Source organism: Sminthopsis crassicaudata, chromosome 2 (assembly GCF_048593235.1).
Source record: "Sminthopsis crassicaudata isolate SCR6 chromosome 2, ASM4859323v1, whole genome shotgun sequence".
Taxonomy (NCBI): domain Eukaryota; kingdom Metazoa; phylum Chordata; class Mammalia; order Dasyuromorphia; family Dasyuridae; genus Sminthopsis; species Sminthopsis crassicaudata.
The window spans coordinates 105,138,687-105,159,172 of NC_133618.1; the positions used below are offsets into that span (position 1 = coordinate 105,138,687).

The 20,486-nt window shown below is 33.9% G+C and overlaps 1 protein-coding gene across 6 annotated transcripts in view; it reads left to right on the forward strand.

Annotated features, from left to right (window-relative positions):
• CCDC85A (coiled-coil domain containing 85A) overlaps nucleotides 1-20,486 on the forward strand; it is a 240,745-nt gene that overhangs the window by 209,440 nt on the left and 10,819 nt on the right. For 2 of the 6 annotated variants that reach the window (XM_074286977.1, XM_074286978.1), the window contains exons 4-5: nucleotides 15,285-15,418; nucleotides 20,223-20,342. The exons of 2 other annotated variants lie outside the window; for them this stretch is intronic. In XM_074286977.1, the coding sequence (XP_074143078.1) occupies nucleotides 15,285-15,418; nucleotides 20,223-20,342 (254 nt within the window). The remainder of the gene's footprint in view (nucleotides 1-15,284; nucleotides 15,419-20,222; nucleotides 20,343-20,486) is intronic. 2 more of the 6 variants (XM_074286979.1, XM_074286974.1) reach the window with 1 other exon arrangement.

A 20,486-nucleotide genomic window follows, 5' to 3' on the forward strand; every position in this document is an offset into this window, starting at 1 on the left:
GTAATAAGAAGTAGAATTTTGTGCTATTGCCTTTTGTACTAAAAAATTGTTATTTATTTGCTATGCCAAAAGTAACACTAAGCAGTTGTTATTTTATTCCTAAGGTGAAAGAATTTTCAAAACTTTTGTTTCCTATTTTTCTTCTATAATGCATTCATCAACAACATATTGTATATTGTACCAGGAATTACTGTTGACATGGGTTGGATGACATAGTTTCTGAAACACTTTCCAATTTATAGAGTCTGTGATCTGAAACCATCAAACAATACATATAAACAAGCAAATATGATACAAAAGGTAGAATGAGAAGGGATTAAGTGTCCTATATAGAAAGGTTATTTTCTTTGGGGACTAGTGAAGGAAGAAGTCAGAAATGAACTAACAACTGTGCTATATTTTGATGGAAAAAAGATTTAAAGGTATAAGTGAGGAATGAGAGTAGCCTATTCTTTATGAGGAGTTCACCTATGAGAATGAATGGAGATGGGAGAGAACAAAGAAAGATCGCAGAGTATCTGGTAGGGCAGTTTCATTGGAATAAAGAAAACATAAAAGACAGTAGTAGAAAGATAAACCTGGAAGCAGGGTAGAGTCAGCCTGCAGAGGAGATAAATGCCATTTAAGAGTTTGCATTTCATTAATAAAGAAAACCACTGAAAGTTCTTGAGTAGAGGAGTACTCTGTAGAGACCAATAGTTATTAGGAACATTATTTTGGCAGATATGTAAAAGATGGATTGGAGAAGAAAGAAACTGGTGTCAAGGAGACTAGTAAGGAGGTTAACATAATAGTGCAACTAAAAGGTAACAAAATTTTATGCTAGAATATTAGCCATTCAAATTAAGAAAAAGGTAGTAGAAGAAGATGTTATGGAGGTAGAATTAGTAGGACTTGATGTCTAATTTGATAACGGAAGGTTGTAAAGGAGATAGAACATATTAACCATTAATGTTTCAAGTCTGAATAACTGAGGGAACAACTGATGAGAATATCTTTAGAAATGGAAGGAAAGACAGGCTTAAGGATGAAGATGATGATTTCTGTTTGAGATAACCAAGGGTAAGTGGAGAGAAGGATGAGGTGAGGGTTGAGACAGAATGCTATGGGGTGCTCAAACTTAGGAAAAGGAAGAAGTGGCAGAGAAGTTAAGAGATATAGCATGTAGAAGTAGAATCAGGTAAGAGTAGCTTCACAGAAATAAGTTGGGGAGGCAGTTTTCAGAAGGAAATGGTGAGCCCATGCTCTGCAATAGCTACAGAAAAATAAAGAGGATAAGGACTGAGAAATGGTCATTGTATTTATCAATTGAGAGATCACTGTTGAATTCAGTTTTAGTAGAATTGGGGAGATTACCCCCTATTAATGAAGTATTGCTTTAATCCTGCCAGTAACTGTCTACATCACTGCCTTACTTTATTTTTGATTAAATATTGTAGCTCATGGAACAATTATTGTCATTGACCTCTTATTATAAAAATAGAGAAATTTTACTGTTCTTTTGACAGGTAGGAAGTGGTTAGAGCCCAGCTTCTTAAACTGTGGTTTGCAAACCTATATGGGGTCTTGTAATTGAATGTGGGGAGTAGTGAAATTATGATTTATCAGTAAATGTTTGATTTGTATATCTATAATATATACCTATTTATCCAAGGTCCCATAAAAATGTCTTGAATTAAAAGAGGTCATGAGTGGAAAAAAATTTAAGAAGCCCTGGTAGAGTGAGGGCAACTGAATGGAGGTAATCTCTAAATGGGAGCTCATTTAAATTATAAGAATTACATAGTCAAGACCGTTGTAATTAGTACTAGATCACATCTACTAGTATAATAGAATTGGAAATATTTCCTCTATTATATGAGTTTAGGAATTTTTTCATTTATTGTTTCTCTTAGTTAAGAGAAGCAACCTGTAGAAAGCATTAATTTGCATCTTATTGGATCATAGATTTAAAACTTGAAGTAACCTTAGAATACAACGCCCTCATTTTACAAATAGAAAAAAAAAATGAACCTTAGAGAAATAAATAACTTTCAGGCTTACACACTAATGAATTTCTAAAGCAGGATTTGAACTCAGCTCATCCTAACTCTAAGCTCAGTATTGTATCCCCTCTGTATCTTTTAGAGGATAATTGCATGGATTTAAATCTTGGTCCTGTCATTTGTTGCATTTATGATCTTGAACAATGCCCTTAATTTCTCTAGTTCTAAGTTTCCACGTATATAAAATTTAGAAGATGAATTAAAGTTGGATCTTTAGGATCCCTTTTAGCCCGTCTGTTATTTTATTCACAACCCTATGACATCCTATGAGATGCTATAGTGCTTTTCTAACCACTGCAGCTTTCATTGGTCTTACAAGCAATGTAATATTATGAAATCTGATATCAGGTTGTTTCTTCATTTTTCTATTTGCTGTCTTTTGAGGCTTTGATTTGTATTTAAGACACATGGTTCATGCTCTTTATTTTGTCAAGAGGCAACTCGCTTACCCTTGTTTGATATTCTCCTTGCTGTCATTGTTCATTGCCTCATTTCACTGTAGATTAGTCCTTGAATCCCCAAGAGAGACATCGTAGGTTGTGGGGTAAAAAAGCTAGTTCTTGTTTATTTTCAGATGAACTCTCTTGTGAGCATCACCAAGATGTGATGTGACTGCAGAAAGAAATAGCTTTTTATTCTCTCTCCAAACTAGGCGTTGGCAGAATAGACCAAACAAGAAAATCTGTCATCAGAATCTTCACACACTTCTTTGGAAAGTAAGGTGAGGAGGGATTGGAGACACCAAAGAGTGACTTTTTGGTGATACAGGCAAGCTTTATGTGATGAGTATGCAAAAGAAGAGGGGGTCTACAGAAATAGCTGTTACTGCATAGAACACATATCCAAGAATTCATAGAAATAAAAAAGTTACAGACAAGAGATTAAAACCAGGGAAGTTAATTAAGGATGAGTAAAAAAAAGGCAAAATTATATAACAGCATCAGAAAAATGAATGTCTAATGTGATTTGAAGCTTGAATTAAATGTTAGCGATACCAAGGTTATTGTTTTTGAAGCTGATGCTAGGCACAAGAAGATCAAGAAAAAGACAGAAATCTTATTGAGGGACAAAGCAATGTCCAATTGTTAAATGACTAGTGCTTTTTTTTTCTGGTAAAGATATGTTCATTGAGCATTCTTACTATGTCTCTAACTTTTGAGAATAAAACTTTTTGTTGTCTTCTATTAGAATGTATGTTCCTTAAGACCAGGAACTTTTTTGCTATATATTTTTGTCCTTAATATTTAATACAATGCCTGGCACATATTAAGTACTTAACAATTATATTCTTTTCTTCTTCCTTCCCCTTGCCTCCTTCCTTCCTTCCTTCCTTCCTTCCTTCCTTCCTTCCTTCCTTCCTTCCTTCCTTCCTTCCTTCCTTCCTTCCTTCCTTCCTTCCTTCCTTCCTTCCTTCCTTCCTTCCTTCCTTCCTTCCTTCCTTCCTTCCTTCCTTCCTTCCTTCCTTCCTTCCTTCCTTCCTTCCTTCCTTCCTTCCTTCCTTCCTTCCTTCCTTCCTTCCTTCCTTCCTTCCTTCCTTTGCAGATGGTAGAAGACAGATAAATGAATTCACTGTGTTCAAAACATCTTGTCTGAATGAACTGCATACAAAGGCAGCACCAAATTTATAAATGGTATAGCTAAGGCAATCATTTAAGTAACAAACATTTATTAAACATCTACTATGTGCCAGACACTGTGTCAGGTACTGACATGCAAATAAAAAGTGAGAAATTCCTGGCTCTGGGAGTCTAATTATATCTAGGAGATAAAACCTGGTCACAGATAACTAAATATTAGGCATATGTGAAATATGTAGTGATTTAGGAAGTAATACTAGTAACTGGGGAAATCTACAAGCCCTTATGGAAGTTGTGGCACTTGAGCTCAGTTCTAAAGGGAGCCACGGATTCCAAGGGATGGAAGTTGAGAAAAGAAGGCATCCTAGCAAAAGCAGGAGATGGAATATAGTATATAGGAACAACCAACAGTCCATTTAGACTACAACACTGGGTTCATATGGGAGTGTAATATGTCATCCTTCTGAAAGAACATGGTGAAGCCAAATTATGAAGGCCTTAAAAATTGTCAAACAGAAGTTTATACTTTATCCTGAAAGTAATACAGAACTGTATAAATTTAAGCAAAGTCAGATACAGTCAGACCTGGATTTTAGGATTACTGATTAGATAGTATGGAATTTAGATTGTGGAGGAAAAATGGAGACAAGGATTTGAAAGGGTATTGTAAAAATACACCATCACTAATCAAGAGGATGTTGTTTAGAAATGTCAAAGGTCTGGATGTAAAGAAACATTCAGATTTGTCTATAAAAGTGAAAAAGATGATTTAGGTTGATTTCAGTAAAAATTTTAGACTAGATTATTAGAATAGCTTGTGAACACTTAGAAAGGAGAGACGTGATCACTATGAGTGAGCACATTATAAATTAAGAACAAGCTGTGCCAGAATAAATTTGTTAAATAAATTAGTAGATCAGAGGAATAGTATGAACATATTGAGGCATTTGTCAGTCTCTATTGTAATGTTCTTGAATTGTGAGGGTCTGGTCATCTGCTCAATTATAATCCTTCTCTGGGAGGAGATCTGTAAAATCTTTTCCTCTATGAGCAGGTTTCTTGGGAGCTCTGAATCTCCTCCAGCTCTTGTCCTTTCTCAAATCAGACTGGTCTCCTTTCAGCCTGCCTGGCATCAAAACTCTATCCCAGAGTCGATTCCCTCAGACCCAATGCTGCCCTTCTTTTATCCTCCCAGAGAATGGGCGTGTAAGGACTCAGTGGGGCGTGGGGAAATACTTCCACCAATGAACTTGCTCCTCTTAGAAATTCCTAAAGTGTAAATTCCCTTTAAAGGCCTGAAGAACCAAAGGTCTGAGCCAGAGAGCTGTCAAGTCAATATGAGTTCTCACCTTGCAATTGTCCAGACAACCTGAATTCTCACCTTGTCACTGTCCAGACAACCTGAGTTCTCACCTGGTAATCCTAACACTCTATGATTTATGAAATCTCCCTGGCTTAGGGAAAAGGTGAAGAGCTATGGATTAGGAAGTATTATTAGTTCATTCAAAATTACCACTTTCTAAACACAAAGATACAAAGAATGTTTGATTAAAGGAGAAATGTCAGTTTGGAGTCTAGTCTTAAGTAGAGAGCCAGAGGACTCTGGTATTTAGCATTTTTATTAATTATTATATAAAGATGCAAATAAGATATCAAATTTATAGATGAAGTGAATTTGGGAGAGGTGAAAGCCTTACTGTACCTTACCCTTGTCAGACCATATCTAGAATACTTTGTTCAACAATGGTCACCACATTTTAGAGGAGACATTGATAACTAGAAAGTACCCAGAGGAGGGCAGTCAATATGATAGTGGTCTTGAATTTATACAATATAGGGTTAAGTTGAGGCAACTTAGAACACCTATTAGGTCCATCTATAAAAGAATCAAGAGAGATATAAATTTAAAAAAAACTATTTGAAAGTTTGAGATGCCAGTGAGTGGATCATCCAGGAAAGCATGTCTATGTAGGCAGACATTTGGAAATATGGGTCTTTAAAATTGGTAGAGGGATCATGACTGAGACAGAGGTTCAGTATTCACATACGTGATAATTGAAGCAGCAGGAATATAAGAACAGTCTGTCTAAGAGCAAAAGTCTTACATTGTGGGAAAGGTAAGAACTTCATCTGTCAGGCACACAATTTCTGGAGTACCCAGTGGGGAGGAAAATTGTATTTTCTCTGAAGCATGCCTTTGTGCTGAGTGCTCATTTCCCTTGGGGAGTGATTGACTGTATAACTTTTGTGTTTGGGCTATTCTTGCATGTCATGGAGAGAATGCCAGGGAGATAGCAAACAGCAAGCTTTACTTTAAACTCTTTGATACAATGTGGTACCTTGAAAAGAACATGAAGTCCTGAAATGTTATAAACCCTCCGATCCACACTGGAAAATTCTCCTCAGGAAGATTTATGAATAAAATGAGGAACAAAAGCATTTCTGAAATTGGTGAAAATAAAATAAATAAATAAATAAATAAAATACCTCCTTTTCCCTTTATTGAGACTAAATATTTTCTGAAAAGGATAAGAATATAGTTTGGAATTAAATAAATTACACATGAAATGTCAGTTTTTCCCACTAGTATTTGATTTTCATCTGAGACTTGTCAAATGGGTTACTTTAGGTCCATAAGTCCAAATTTTGTGAGGGGCTGTTTGCAGAAGAGAAAATGTTTCTATTAGTCTTTGGCTGCTTCATAGTCCATCCTGTCTGTGAGGTACTTTGAAAAAAAATAGAGGTGCTTTCACTCTGAGCTAGTACATTTCCTCCAAATGCAGGAGCAGCTTGAAAATAATGTATAACTGGGGCTAAATGACAACACATGAGCCAAGATAGGAGGAGGAGAACAGCAGGATTTAGTGTGAGCCAAATGTTGTTTTAATGTTTTGGATGTTGACTGATAGAAACCTTATCATTATCAAACATTTTATATAGCACTTAATGCTTCCAAAGTGCTTATTTATAATTTTTATTAGTCATTCTCCTTCACTAACACCATATAAGAAAGTTGATTTGCTCACTATTTTGGAGCTGAAGACGAGTAATTTTCTGAGGACTGGGTGGCAAAATATGGACACAGCTGTTCAATTTCTGATTTTTTACCTAGAGCTAGGAAACTATTCTTTAGAGATAATAATAACTAGTATTTAGATAATACCTTGAGGTTTGCAAAGCATTTTCCAAATATTATCTCATTTTTATCTTTACATCAATTCTGAGAAGTAGGTGCTTTATTTTATAATCAAAGAAACTGAGGCAGACAGGTTAAGTGACTTGATGAGGGTCATATACTTGGTTAGTGTTTGGAGCCAAATTTGACTTCTTGACTCTGGATTCAGTGCTCTGTCCCTGTACCACCCACTAGAAGTAATGACTAGCAAGTTCCAACGGATTTTTAGTTAGCTTATTTTATTTCATATGTCCTTGTTGGCTTAGAGAACAGATTTTTTAACTTTAAACATTTTGAATATTTGATATTTAAGCTGTTCAGATGTTATCACAACAGTGCTTAATATGTAGTAGGTACTTAATAAATATTTGCTTGATCAAATCAAATTTCAGATTAAACAGAGGACTGATTGCTTGTTGACGATGTATTTTTTCCCCTGCCCCTTTTGCTGAAACTTCAAAGGGGTGATGTTCTATAGAAAGTTGAACATGGAGTTGGGAAATTTGAGACTGACTTTTGTTTTGGGTGTTTCCTAACTCCTCAAAAACCTCGGTTTCCTCAAAGATAGGGTGGAAATTATATTTTTATTATGTACCTTTATAAGTGAAGAAATTGGTTTGTATACTTACAATGCTATATAAATATGAGTTGTTATTATATTACTGCATCACTATTTATATATGCATCTTGCTTCCAGAGTTTGAACATTTTAATTTTCCAAATGGTCCTTTTGACCAATCATTTGGCAGGATAAACAGAAGAAGTTGTTTCCCAATAGATCAGTTCGTTGCTATTACTTTTATTATAAAACCGATGGAGGAATAGGGTAAAACTATTTTTTTGTCACAATCAATGCTACTTCCAATCCCTGTGACTGATGCTGCAGGGATCTGGTTAACCAAGATGATTTGTAGGGTCTCTTCAGACATCAGAATTATATTATCTAATATGAGAAACATTGACATTGAAACATATTCATTGTAACACTGAGGCATCAAGTGACTATCACTGCTTGGTCAAGAAGAACCTAATCAGTTTAAGCCATATAGGGGATGCTTTTATTTCCTTTCAAGGTTCTCCTCTTAGCAAGTTTGATTTTGTTTTGGCGAACGTGAGTTTACTTCTAAAAGACTAAGTATGATTTCTGAACTTGCTTTGCAAGCACAGTACCTTTTGAAGTCTCTCTTGTAGTTTCTACAAGTAATTAAATTCTCATTGAGTAATCACTGTATCTGAGCATCTATATTCTTTGAATTCAAAATAGGATATTTTGTCTTTTAATTTAAGGGCTCTTTTGAAGAAGTCATGTACACAACTTCCATCAAATCCTTTCTCATCTATTTGTCTTTTAAGCTACTTATAGAGTAGACTTAATAATAGTAATATTATTGCTAGTATTGCAATAATAGTAGCTATCATTTATTTTAATGTTTTGCAATATACTTTCTCTATATTATCTTACTTGGTCCTTGTAACAACCCCATAGGATGGGTACTATTATTATTTCCATTTTACAGATGAGGAAATCAACCTTCAGATAAGTTAAAGTTAAGTAACTTGGAGGGAGCCACATAGCCAGTAAGTATCTGAGGTCAGATTTTCTTGACTCCAAATGCAGTGCTTTATCAACTACACTACCTAGATGTCTAAAACCTGATGCTATAAGTTTTGACTTTCAAGTCAAGTCTTGACTCTGTTTAGAATTCTAACTTTGGCAATAAAGATAATTATTGTTTCTACTTTCATTATTGTTATCATTGTTAACAATCCAAGTTCCCCAGAATTAGTTCTATATTTCTTTTTTTTTTAATTTAATTTAATTTTTTTTGCAAGGCAATTGAGGTTGACTAATTTAGGGTCAAGCATATTGTAAGTGTAAAGTGTCTGGGTCTGGATTTGAAATCAGGTCCCAGGGCCAGTGCTTTATACACTGCACCATCTAGCTGCCCCAGATCTATAATTATTCATCATTTACTTTTTTTTCTTGTACTTTAAGAATGTTCCTTAGGTGTGATATTAATATTAATGAAAGAAGAGAAGTTTCTGTCAGAGTGATGATAGTTTCTCATTTAGCAGTGCTTGTTTATGAGATGGAACTCATCTCACTGGGGCAGCTGAGCTTATTCCAAATCAACTTTTTCTGCTATATCACGTGAGCCAGTAAAGGTTGTTACCCGACTGTTTTGTCCAATATGCACAGGAATGACTTACACTGTTTAATGAGGTATTTTGATGAGGTGCAACAAAATTTCCTTTAGGATAGAATATAATTGTCTTAGAAATTAGTTGCTTAGTTTGTCGAAATGTCTTGAAATTATCATCTGAGATAGTCTAGGGATCAAATGGTATCAAATATCCTTCTGAGGTAGAAAGTTGGTGAGAGCCCAGTGCTGTGCCAACTGCAGATATTAACATATTTGCTGAATAAATGAATGAATGAAATGGATACTAAGAATTTGGCCAGTGGTTATGAAATGACTTGAAGGTTTTACCCTTGTGGGAAGAGCAGGGAGGAGAAATTGGGTGAACAACAGCCATGGCTTGTCATCCACAAAAAATTTCCAGGGTACTAACCTTTCATCCAGCCTGTTAGGGAAAGACCATCCCCTCTTGTCCCTTCCATCTTTGAGGTCTTATGAAAGATATTCAGGGGACTGTACACTTTCTATTTTGTGCATATGAACTGTTCAAATGACTGTATCTGCTATCTAAATCCCAAAGGAAGCAAGTCTCCCTATGCTATTAGCAGCTAAAGATGTCAATGTAGTACTGCAATGTGTTTGCCAAATTAATTGTGTTCTCATGACATTGGATCCACCTACATTTAATATTCTTCAGAGTAATTTGAGTAGTGCGAAAGGTATGAAATAGAAATGCTTCCATGTAGTTCCTTAATAAATAAACAGATTGGCATGAGCCTTTTATTTTTTTTTTCTGTTGCGGTATTATTCTGGCATTTAATTTCCCTGTCCTTAGACCTCTTTTGACACAAACACTTTACAGACTTAACATTTAGATTTTTTTTTAGATTTTTCTCTTGGTAAGCAATTTTTTAAATATTTAGTGTTTGTGTCGGGCATGCGGAAGGAAAAATTCAGAAAAATCATATTCTTTTTCTCCAGAGGCCAATGTCATGAAATATTTTTATTTTTTGGCTCCCAGTGTTTCCATTTGGATAACAAATTCCCTCGAAACATGATAAACATAAACAGCTTACCAAATCTTCCCATTTTGTGATTCAATTATGTGATTTTACAAGGTATTTGTTATTGTTATCATTATTAATTTTTGTTATTCTTGCTATAAAGAGACAAACTATTCATGTCATATATGTTATTCATTGGGCCTTTTCTGTGATTTGGCTCTTATTCTAATTTTAATAAAGTGCTTTCTTTTTTAAAATATTCATCTTTTATTTTTTTGTCTTTCTCCATCTCTTCTAAGTTTCAACTTTGTATATAATTCCCTTACCTCCATCTCTTTTTCTAGGCATTTAGAGTAAAATTATTTTACTTTATTATAAATGTTCATTATGGAAATAGATATTTATACATAGTTCAAAGGCATTAAAATTCCAAGGTGGCTCTCTTATTCCTTACCAAACCAAAATGACCGTATTTAGAAGGTTTGTCAGAAAAATAAAAGTTTTAGCATTATAAAATCCTAGTCATCTCTTCGCTACTAGTATGAAAATAAAATGCTCATGAAACAAATCAGTGTTCCATTAATTTGAATTCCACATACTGGGGTAATTTTGTAGAAGGTCACAATTCATAATGGTAAATTCTTGGCCTCTAGAAAACTTCATTATTCTTAGTACTTTTTAATATAGTGCATTCACTAGAAGTCCCTATATACTTGATTTGTAAATCCCTAAATTGTCGATCTGTTTTCTGTATCCATTTCTGTACTTGGACTGCCTTCCTTTTCTTAAATGCATTCCATTTTCATCTCTGTCTCCCAAGACAGGAAGGAAACAAGAATTTATTAAGTGCAAGGTTAATAAATTTATTAGCATACTATTTCTTTATGTTGCCACTAAGTTAATTAAGTGCTTCTTGAATTGTATCTCATTTAATTCTCTTAACAACTTTAGGGGATAGGTGCTATTATTATCCTCAACAATTAAGGAAACTGAGGCAAACAAAGGTTAATTTGTGTGTCACACAATTAATCTTTGAGGTCAGATTTGAACTTATGTCCACCTGTCTGTAGTCCACCCAGTTCTGTTCATAGCACCTCCCTAACTGCTTCAAGGCTCATCTTGTATCCCGTGTGCTCCTGATCCCTTTTGTTCTTTATTTTTTCTCTCTTCTTAAATGACAATGTAAATTTCGTTTTCCTTAGTTGAATATAAGTTTCTTGAAGATGGGGGCTATTTTTCTTTCATGTTTCTATGTTTACTACCTAAAGAAGTACCTTGAATATAATGGGTGCTTTATAAATACTAGATTGGCTTGGGTTGGCTTGTTAATAATCCATTAACGTATCTATGGGAAGGAAATCTATTTTTTTTTCAAAATATTGCATTCTTATTGAGAGATGGTCTTCTGGGATTCCATCTTGGCTGGAGAGTGATTCCTCAATATAGCAAGAAGGTTTTCAGAGTAAATGTGGAAGAAAGTTTTTATGTTTTTTGACTGAAGATTAACCGATGGTGTGATTGAATCTGATTCAAAACCATGGAAAAGAAAAAAAAAATCAAGCTTGACACATAGTAGGTGCTATATAAATGCTATTCTTCTTCTTAGGCCTTTATCAATTCCAGACAATATATAACTTTAATATATATAAAGTACATTGAATCACCCACTTTTAGCTGTTCAGTTTTATTGTGGTTTAAAGAATTGACCACAGTTTCTGAGTTTTCCTGATCAAATACTTAAACTTCATAAAAAACATCCTTTATATAGGTCATATATATTATTCAGGGAAAGAGAAGTATTTGGATGTCTCTATACATAAAAAGGGTTGAAGAAGCAGTAAGAAGCAAGAAATCTTATCATTTATTATTCCTCTTGTCCTGAGTATCACTTCTTCTTTTCTAATCAACAGTTAAATCTAAAAAAAAACAGTCAGTAGGTTAAAATATCTTTTCTTGAAAGTCTAAATACAATGTACATTCTGGGTCTTGGGATAGCAAATGAATTGATAGAACAATTTATTTTTTCATTACACACTTATTGGAATACATGTTTGTAAAGCTAGTAAAATGTTCAAATTCTCTGTCAGAATTTAAGTAGATTTATTTTAATTTGGTAAACATGGATTTTCTTACTACAAATCAAGAATATATTAAATTTATTTAAACTTATATTCATTAATCTTTTAATCAAGATCTTATGCAAGTGGGGTTTTATAACCTAAAAAATTAAAACAAAGATGAAAATAATAAAATGCTTTTTTTAAAAAGTGGCTAAAATATTTTTTAACCAATAATCTAAAAGATAATACTTATTCTTTGCCTCTAGTAGAGAAAAATTTGCTAATTCCCTATACTGCCTCATCCTAGACATATAATGCATCATGAAATAAAATGGATCAGCCCTCACTTTTGACCAAGTTTCAGGACTTATAAAAAATTAAGCATCCTTAAGTAACAGGAAACTACTTCAGTCAATCGATGTTCTGGTTTCCAAAGTTGGCCTCATGTAATTGTAGTTGGGTTTGGGTTTTTGAACTTTTGTTCCAAGTGCATTAATGTTTTGCTTTTGTTTCTAAATGGTAAATCCGGATATTATTAGATCCTTTTATGCTATTTTAGCCAATTAAAATGCTCTTTTTCTGCACAGCAAGTAGAAGCTCAATATAGTGATCTTTCCTTTTAGGAAAATTTATGAATAGTTTGAAAATAAAAATTTTATTTAAAGAAGTAACAGTTTTTTTTCTCAGTAAAAGAAGTGAGGTCCTCTGCTGAATGGGAGAGCAGAAGGGAACAAGCATTTTTATGCACCTACTGTGTGCCAGAGACAGTGTGCTGAGCACTTTAAAATATCTCTAAATTACCCTGTGAGATGGCTGCTATTATTATCTCCATTGGACTAGTCAATAAGACTCCAGGTCCGGTGTTTGAACTACTATGCTACCAGTAAGGAGGTAGTGTGCTGCATAGTGTATAGAATGGGTTGCTGTGATCCTTCTGAACATTTATTAACTGTGTGAAATCAAGGGCTCCATTCTTAAAAGAGCTACCTTATGGCTATAGACCTTAATTTTGTCCTGAAAGTCTTACATTGAATGTCCTTAATTCTAAGGGGAATTGAATGCCTAGATTAGCAAAAATCAATATTCCTTACTGGGATTCCTGATCATATACTCAAAGTTGACAGTGTAATTTTTATGGAGAATATATGAAATCCATCACAGGCTCAGATACATAGGTGAAAGGAACCTTATACTATCTAGTATTATTTTTTCTCAGATAAAATAATTTTGACATCCAGAGAGATTACGGAGCTTTATTCAAGACCACAGAGATAGAAGTAAATGTAGGGATTAAAATTCAAGTTCATGGCCTTTGATTAAAATTCAATCTTCTTCCCTCAGTACTACTTTAGTATTAGTATTTAGTATTGCAATTAGTATTTAATATTGCAATTCTTTCAACTTTTAAATTATGATCCTACAAAAATATTGCAGGATCATAATTTAAAAGTTGAAAGAATTGCAATAATCATATTAAGTTCAATCTTATTACTTGACAGATCCTGGAAACTGAAATAGAGCCATTAAATGCTGCCCACAGGCAGCAATTGATAGAGGCAGGATTTGATCTGGGGGCCTTTGACTCCAAATTTATACATTTTACTTGCTGAATAAATAATTCTTTCTTATTTTAAAATTTAATTGCTTAGTTGTTTTAATACTATAGGAGAAATCATAAGAGATAGACATTGAATACTTAACAAGTTATGATTTTCACAGCTGGAAATCTTTCACAATTAATGTGAAAGACTTAATAGATTTTTTTCCTTCTGATGATGGTGATGTAAAGTGATGTATTTTAATAATGGAAATAACCATTTGTCATCTGATAACTTGATGACTCTTTATAACAATGGCTGAAATAGCCAGAATTGAAAGTGGTTCAAATTAATTTTGTCATATTAACATGGCATATTATCTAGAATGAAAACATACAATTCTGTCTTCATGTATCAATATATATCTTCCTTATCAATATGTTTATATTAGTATCAGTTCTATTAATATATTTATACAATATGTAAAATACTTTGTTTGTCACTCCTGCTTAGTATGAACACCTCAGAATGATTAACAATATCTTTTGTACTCCATTGTTGATCTTTATTCATTTACCCAAAGGTTACAGAATGATGGCTGGTCTTCATGGAAAAAACTTTTAAGGAAATAAAAGCAATGAGAAACAGAATAATGTTCTCAATTTTTCAAAATGCTTTTTTTAATCTTTTTTTTTTTTTGAGACATTGGAATTAAGTGACTTGCCCAGATCACAGAGTGTCTGAGGCCAGATTTGCACTAAGATCCTCAGCTCTATCCACTGTGTCGCCTACCTGCCCTTAAAAGAGTTTCTGAAAAACATTGCCAAGTATTGTGTATAAACTCATAGTCTAGATGGTCTTGACTGTTTACAACCTGTTTGTATGTTTTGTCCCTGTGACTTCCATAATATAAGGATTTGTGTGTCTCCTGTTGTTTAGCCTTTCAGACCTAGTACCTCCACAGGAGAGCAAGATAAGGAAATTGTGTGTAATTTAATTTATTATGAATACTGGGCTCTAGATCATGGTAGAGGAGAGTCATCGAACTCTAGGCCAGGAGGTATATTTTTGGATTTTCTTTGTATTTCAATTAAATATGATTACTCCGACACCAAGTCCATCCAGAAAACTTGAAGTTTGACTGATGATTAGGTGCTTTATATACCTTCTATATGAACTAGGAATTTCAAAATATAATGGTATCTCCATCCATAATCGTGCTATTAAAAAAGTGAAGGAAATAAGAAAGGATATACATTTTAGTCATATTGATATAGACACTAAAAATACCACTGACAACTTTATATAGTCATTATAAAAATTATTCTTTTATTATTTATTTTTCTTTTCTTTGTTATTATTTAATTTTTATTCTTGCTAATTATTAAACCTTCTGAAATCAAGTAGATTTGATTATTTTAAGGTATTTATGATTATTCACCACCTATAACATGCATAACTGATAACATATAAATTTTATAAATTGGCCTCAAACTTTTGTGTTTTATAATCTATACTTTTAAATCCTCAAATAATTCAATAATATTTTTCACTAAAAGTATAAAACATATAGGAATTTAGTACTTTTAACTTTTTTTTTTCCTGGCTAAAGGTGTGTGTTATAGGCTTGCCTTTATATGGTAACTTTGGTACTCATTATTAGTATACTTGTTCTCTATGATCTGTTAAAACTTGGGACACAGTATATTTCTGAGTGATTGTACCATATTGTTCCAAATATAAGGAAACCAGAATAGAAGGCAACCTCCAACTAGAAACAGCTCAAATATGGACAAAAGCTGGGGGTCCAGAGCCCGGCAGGTCTGGCTGTGGTGGCAGGGGTGCCGAGGAATAGGAAGATGCCTACCCACTTTCCCGGTGAGTGAAGAGGGTTTATTGGCTGCAGTTGTTTTTGTCTAATTAGATTGCCGCTGCTGCCATTGCTGGAGGCAGACTGATTTTTGGGGGGATGGAATGAAATTCAATACCAGTAGAATGGGTGGTGTTGGATCTAATTCAGGGATGGGGTGGGAGGCACAGGATATACGAACATTTTATCTTCTTGAGAAATGTTATTCTTTATGGATTTTTTAGAATTTGAGGATGAAAGTTTGATAATTTCTGTTGCTCAAGAAAATCACCATTCTGAAATTTACTCTAAAAGTAGTAAATGTACATGAATATGGATTTCTAGAGTTTTATAGACAGCTCTTAATGATTTCCATATTTTCACCAGACCTTCCTATATTAATAGCTCTATGGAGATAATAAATTTCTTAGTGCTTATATATATCATGAACATCCACAAAGCTAGAGTTATGAACAGGCTATTCAATTTTGATTGAGACCTTTGCTTAATTATAGAAAAGTTGCCTTTTCTTCTTGACGTGCACCTGTTAGTTTGCATAAACACATATACACATTTATGTTGGATATTTTTTTTTACAAGTTTTAAAGAACTATCAAATGTCTTCTTTTTAGGCGTGATATTTCACTGCATTAAATGTTATTAATCAAGGCTCAGAAATATAATAATACAATTCTTTTTGTAACAGTATTGGAGTTGGACATTTCTACAAATGTCAATCTGCATCTATCAAGCATGTAGATTGATATCTTTTAATTGCAAATAAGAGCTAAAATAAAATCCCATTATCATAAACAATAACTAGATAATTAATTACTCTATCAGGCAGGTAAGTGTCTCAGTGGATAAAGCCTAGAGAGAGTCAGGAGGACCTAAGTTTAAATTTGGTCTCATATACTCACTAGCTGTGTGACTCTGGGCAAGTCACTTAACTCATGACTATCTTAATCCCCTGGAAAAGTAAATGGCAAGCCATTCAAGTGTCTTTGCCCAAAAATCCTAGATAAGGTCATTAAAAAGTCCAGACATAACCAAAACCAAACAACAACAAAAGCGTTCTATATTGGTGCCAGATTTAGAGTAAATATCCAATCAGTTTTAACCCTATTATAGCTCCAGGGATCTGGGAGGCTCAGTCACCTGAACTTCCCAGTGGTAGGAATTATAAGAATGCACCAGCACCTTTTGGTCTATAATTTGGGATGGGGTAAAATAAAGAAAAGGAGTATAATCCAGAAATTGCTGGGTAAGTATTAGAGGTATAGTGTTATATAGGGTAAAATTTTTGGATATTACTACTTATCAATAAGAATATAAACAGATTGTAGCAGCCTTGGAAAACCGGTTAGGAATGAATTCTTTGTTGTATCTGAAGTGGGCCAAGTTCTAGGGAGCTGGATCTACAGGCTTTCCTGGATTCTGAGAAAGGAAACAGAAGGCTCTGTCAAGGGTGTGATTTTTGTTTTGACTTTTTGATACAAACCAACATTCATTTATTTCATGCCCTCTATGGCTAAATTATTGGGCATTTCAGTCAGCAATATGCCCAATAGACCAGATTCCTTGGGAGAATATTCAACACAGGGATGTCCACGAATAATAATAAAACTGAATGAATACCCAAAGCTGGCTGACCATCATGGCACTGCCCAGGTTATATTACTCCTTCTTCTGGGTATTACATGGTTTTGTACATCATATGATTAAAGTTTGTTTTCAGACATGTGGTAAAAGTTCAATTTATCCCTATCTAAGTTAGGTTAAGAATCTTGAATAGCTCCCAAGTGGCAGAAGCTGGTGTACTTTTTGAGACAATTGTCAATAGTTACTACCTATTCTTTCCTATAGCTTAACCTTCCTTTCTCTGCTAAAAAAATCTAAACAAACAATTCATAAGGTTGTTATAAGTCTTTTGGGAAGGAGAGTATCCAATTCTTAACATTTTTTTTATATTAAGGAGTCCTTTGCCTAGTGAAGCTCATGCATTTCTTAAAATGTTTAAAATACAGAAGATAAAACACATAAGATTACAAGGGAAGGCAATTATATTGAAATATAATTATAAAAAGAGTAAAAAAGGAACAAGTTCATAGAATGAAGATTAAAAATCCCCTAATTTAGAAGGGGTGCTATCATGGAACTCGGTTGGAATTCTGCAATGAGAATAGGGCAACATACTTAGATATCTTTACAGTTTTAGAATCTCAGTTGTCCTCTTCAGGAAATGATGGCATACAAAAAGAAAGGCAGAAGAATCTTAGATTATTTGAAAAAAATTGATAGCTAAGTGTAAATTTGTGGTTAAATTTTAACAGTAATTTGAGATTATTACAATTTGTGTGTGTTTGTGTGTACTCTGGTGTGAATTACACATATAATATATAATATCATTTAATTTGGGGAGGACAAATTTTAAAAAATTATCTATCCTACATCTCAGATACTGATTGTCTAATGCTAATGAGACATACAAAAGGAGCTAGAAATGAAAACATTTTGTTTTCACAGCACCCTCTTTTATATAATTGTGAGGAGCTATAGCAAGAGTTCTTAACTTATGGGGGACTTATGTGGGGAAAATATATCTTTAATTTTCAGAATAATTAGTTTCCCTTTAAATCATAAATATTTTATTTTATGTAATTACCAACTTTATTCTGAGAAAAATGGGTTTTACTGAACTGCCAAGGGTAAATCACACACACACACACACCCCACTCTCTCTCTCTTTCTAAGAACACATGGATAAGAGAGACACAAGTTAATATAGCTCCAAAATTGGGGATGGAGCATAGGAGCAGAAAATGCAAATGCCCTTGATTGATTGTTAGATGCTAAATGAAACCCCCCGGAATATAGGAAGAGATAAGTGAGTGAGGATGGAGGGTGGTAACAGACAAAACATAGTATATGGACAAAACATAACATAAATTGTATATTTATATAAAATGTAAATAACTTGAAATTGCTACCATGTGCCCCAAGATATATATATATATATATATATATATATATATTTATTTATCTCTGCATAAGTTGTCCTTTTATACAACTATTCCTTTTTTTCCCAGAATGTGTCTGTATGTAAAATTCATGCTGGTGCTGATATCCCATCAGGTTATGGGCATTTTATTGTCCTTACCAAAACACCAATCTGCTGTGTGGTTTGGGGAGAAGAGTATTGGATGTGATATCAGAGAACAGACACTCATATCACTTAATTTCTCTGGAACTTAGTTTCTTCAGCTTTAAAATGAGGAGGGGGAGGGGATTGGACTACTCACTTGATAATCTCTATGATGTCAGCCACCCTTAAATCTTTAAGGTAGGGATTCTTAACTTTTTTGTGTGGGTATCATGGGGTCCTTTGCAGAATAATGTTCTTAAATGCATAGAATAAAATGTAGACGATTACAAAGGAAACTAATTATAATGAAATATGGCTATAACAACGACATAAAAAACTCAAGAAGTTCACCAACTCTAGGCTCTAGTTGGTACTCACAGAATCAATTTTAGAGGAAGAGTTGTTTCTTAGTCTTATCGTAGGACTTGGAAGAATCATGTATTCATTGATCGACTGAAATAAAAATGAGCCTGAGTCTTTCCCTGGGGAGTGATGGCTTCTATAAAAGAGAACGGGAAAAATTTCCACTAGACACTAGTTCCAGAAGTGGCAGACCATTGCTTCTCTTATCCCCCTCCTTATCTTGTTCTCTGTAAAATGAGGGAATGGAATTCAAAGGTGTCAAATTTGTGGCCCATGGGCTGCTAGCTGTGGCAAAACTCCCAGGTACACCTGGATCTGATTAAAATATAATTGGGAAATATTTAACAAAATAAACAAATATATGAATCTGATTAAAATGGAAAATGTCTAACAAACTAAATACATATATACCATAGATAATGTTATTTTGGGATTTTTTAAGTTAATACGTGGCTGGCCCAGAACTTTTTCTATTTCTATTTCTTTTACAGCCTTTTCTAGTTCTACATACAATGATCCCACGAGGCTTTCTTCCAGTCCTTCCTAGAAAAAAGTACAAGTCTCTAGAAAAATGATTCCTTGCTATCTGGCAGAGTCAGATCCTAGCCATCATGGGGAAAACAAATAGAATCCCTCCCTCCAGTCATTCAGCTGCAAGATAAAGAATCACACACCCCAACAACACATGTTCAGGAGTTCCTTTGTCTTTTATTTCTTTTCTTTTTAAGGCAGGAAGAGGAGACAAGAGTGTTTTTCTGAAATAAAATAGTGTGATGCTTAGTTTAATCTGAGAAAGGGAAAAATGTTCCATTAAAGTTTTTTTTTTCTCTTCCTAAGTAATGCTTTGTAACAGACCCAGTTCCCTCAATGCAAAAATATGGTGTGTGTGCATTTTCCTGAAATGTGTATAATATGGCATTTGACTTGCTGACTTAGCGGTTTTAGCTGAGCTGTGAGCAACTTATGAATTCCCTGTTTTAGAGTCACTTCAGTTTAAAAAAATTCACCTTGAAATGTTCTTAATGGTCATTCCTTGGGGTTGTGGGGGTTGGAACTGTGTTCTTTGGTAAATCAGAGGTGGCATTCCAAAGTGTACAGAGATGAGTTGTCAGCTTACTGTTCATGTTGGCTATGCAAGAAATAAGTATATTTTAATGAGAACTGATATAATTTAGAAACAAATCAGACCCGTGGGTTTTTCTTAACCTTTCTCAAATAAAAACCTCCTTCTCATTTGCCAACAAAACTGAATATGACAATGACATCTGCTTAATTAGTTATAAACGACTTTTGTTTAATAACAAAGTTGTTAATTTTTTACTAAGGGTCCTTTTAGGTTGCCATCAGGGGCTGATGGGAATAACTGTTCACCCACCTCTCCAGCTAGCTTCAGCGGACATACCATACCTTCTCAGCAGCCTGAACCAGTGGTACATACTCTTAAGGTAAACAATAGCACACAACTATGCATCTAGAATTTTAGTTGTGTTTTGAATTCTTTGCCATTTTTTTCAGTCTTGCTGTATCCATAGATGTTTCTCCCTAATATTTTAATTTCTTTCAATTAAAATATTTTAATTTTTGAAATT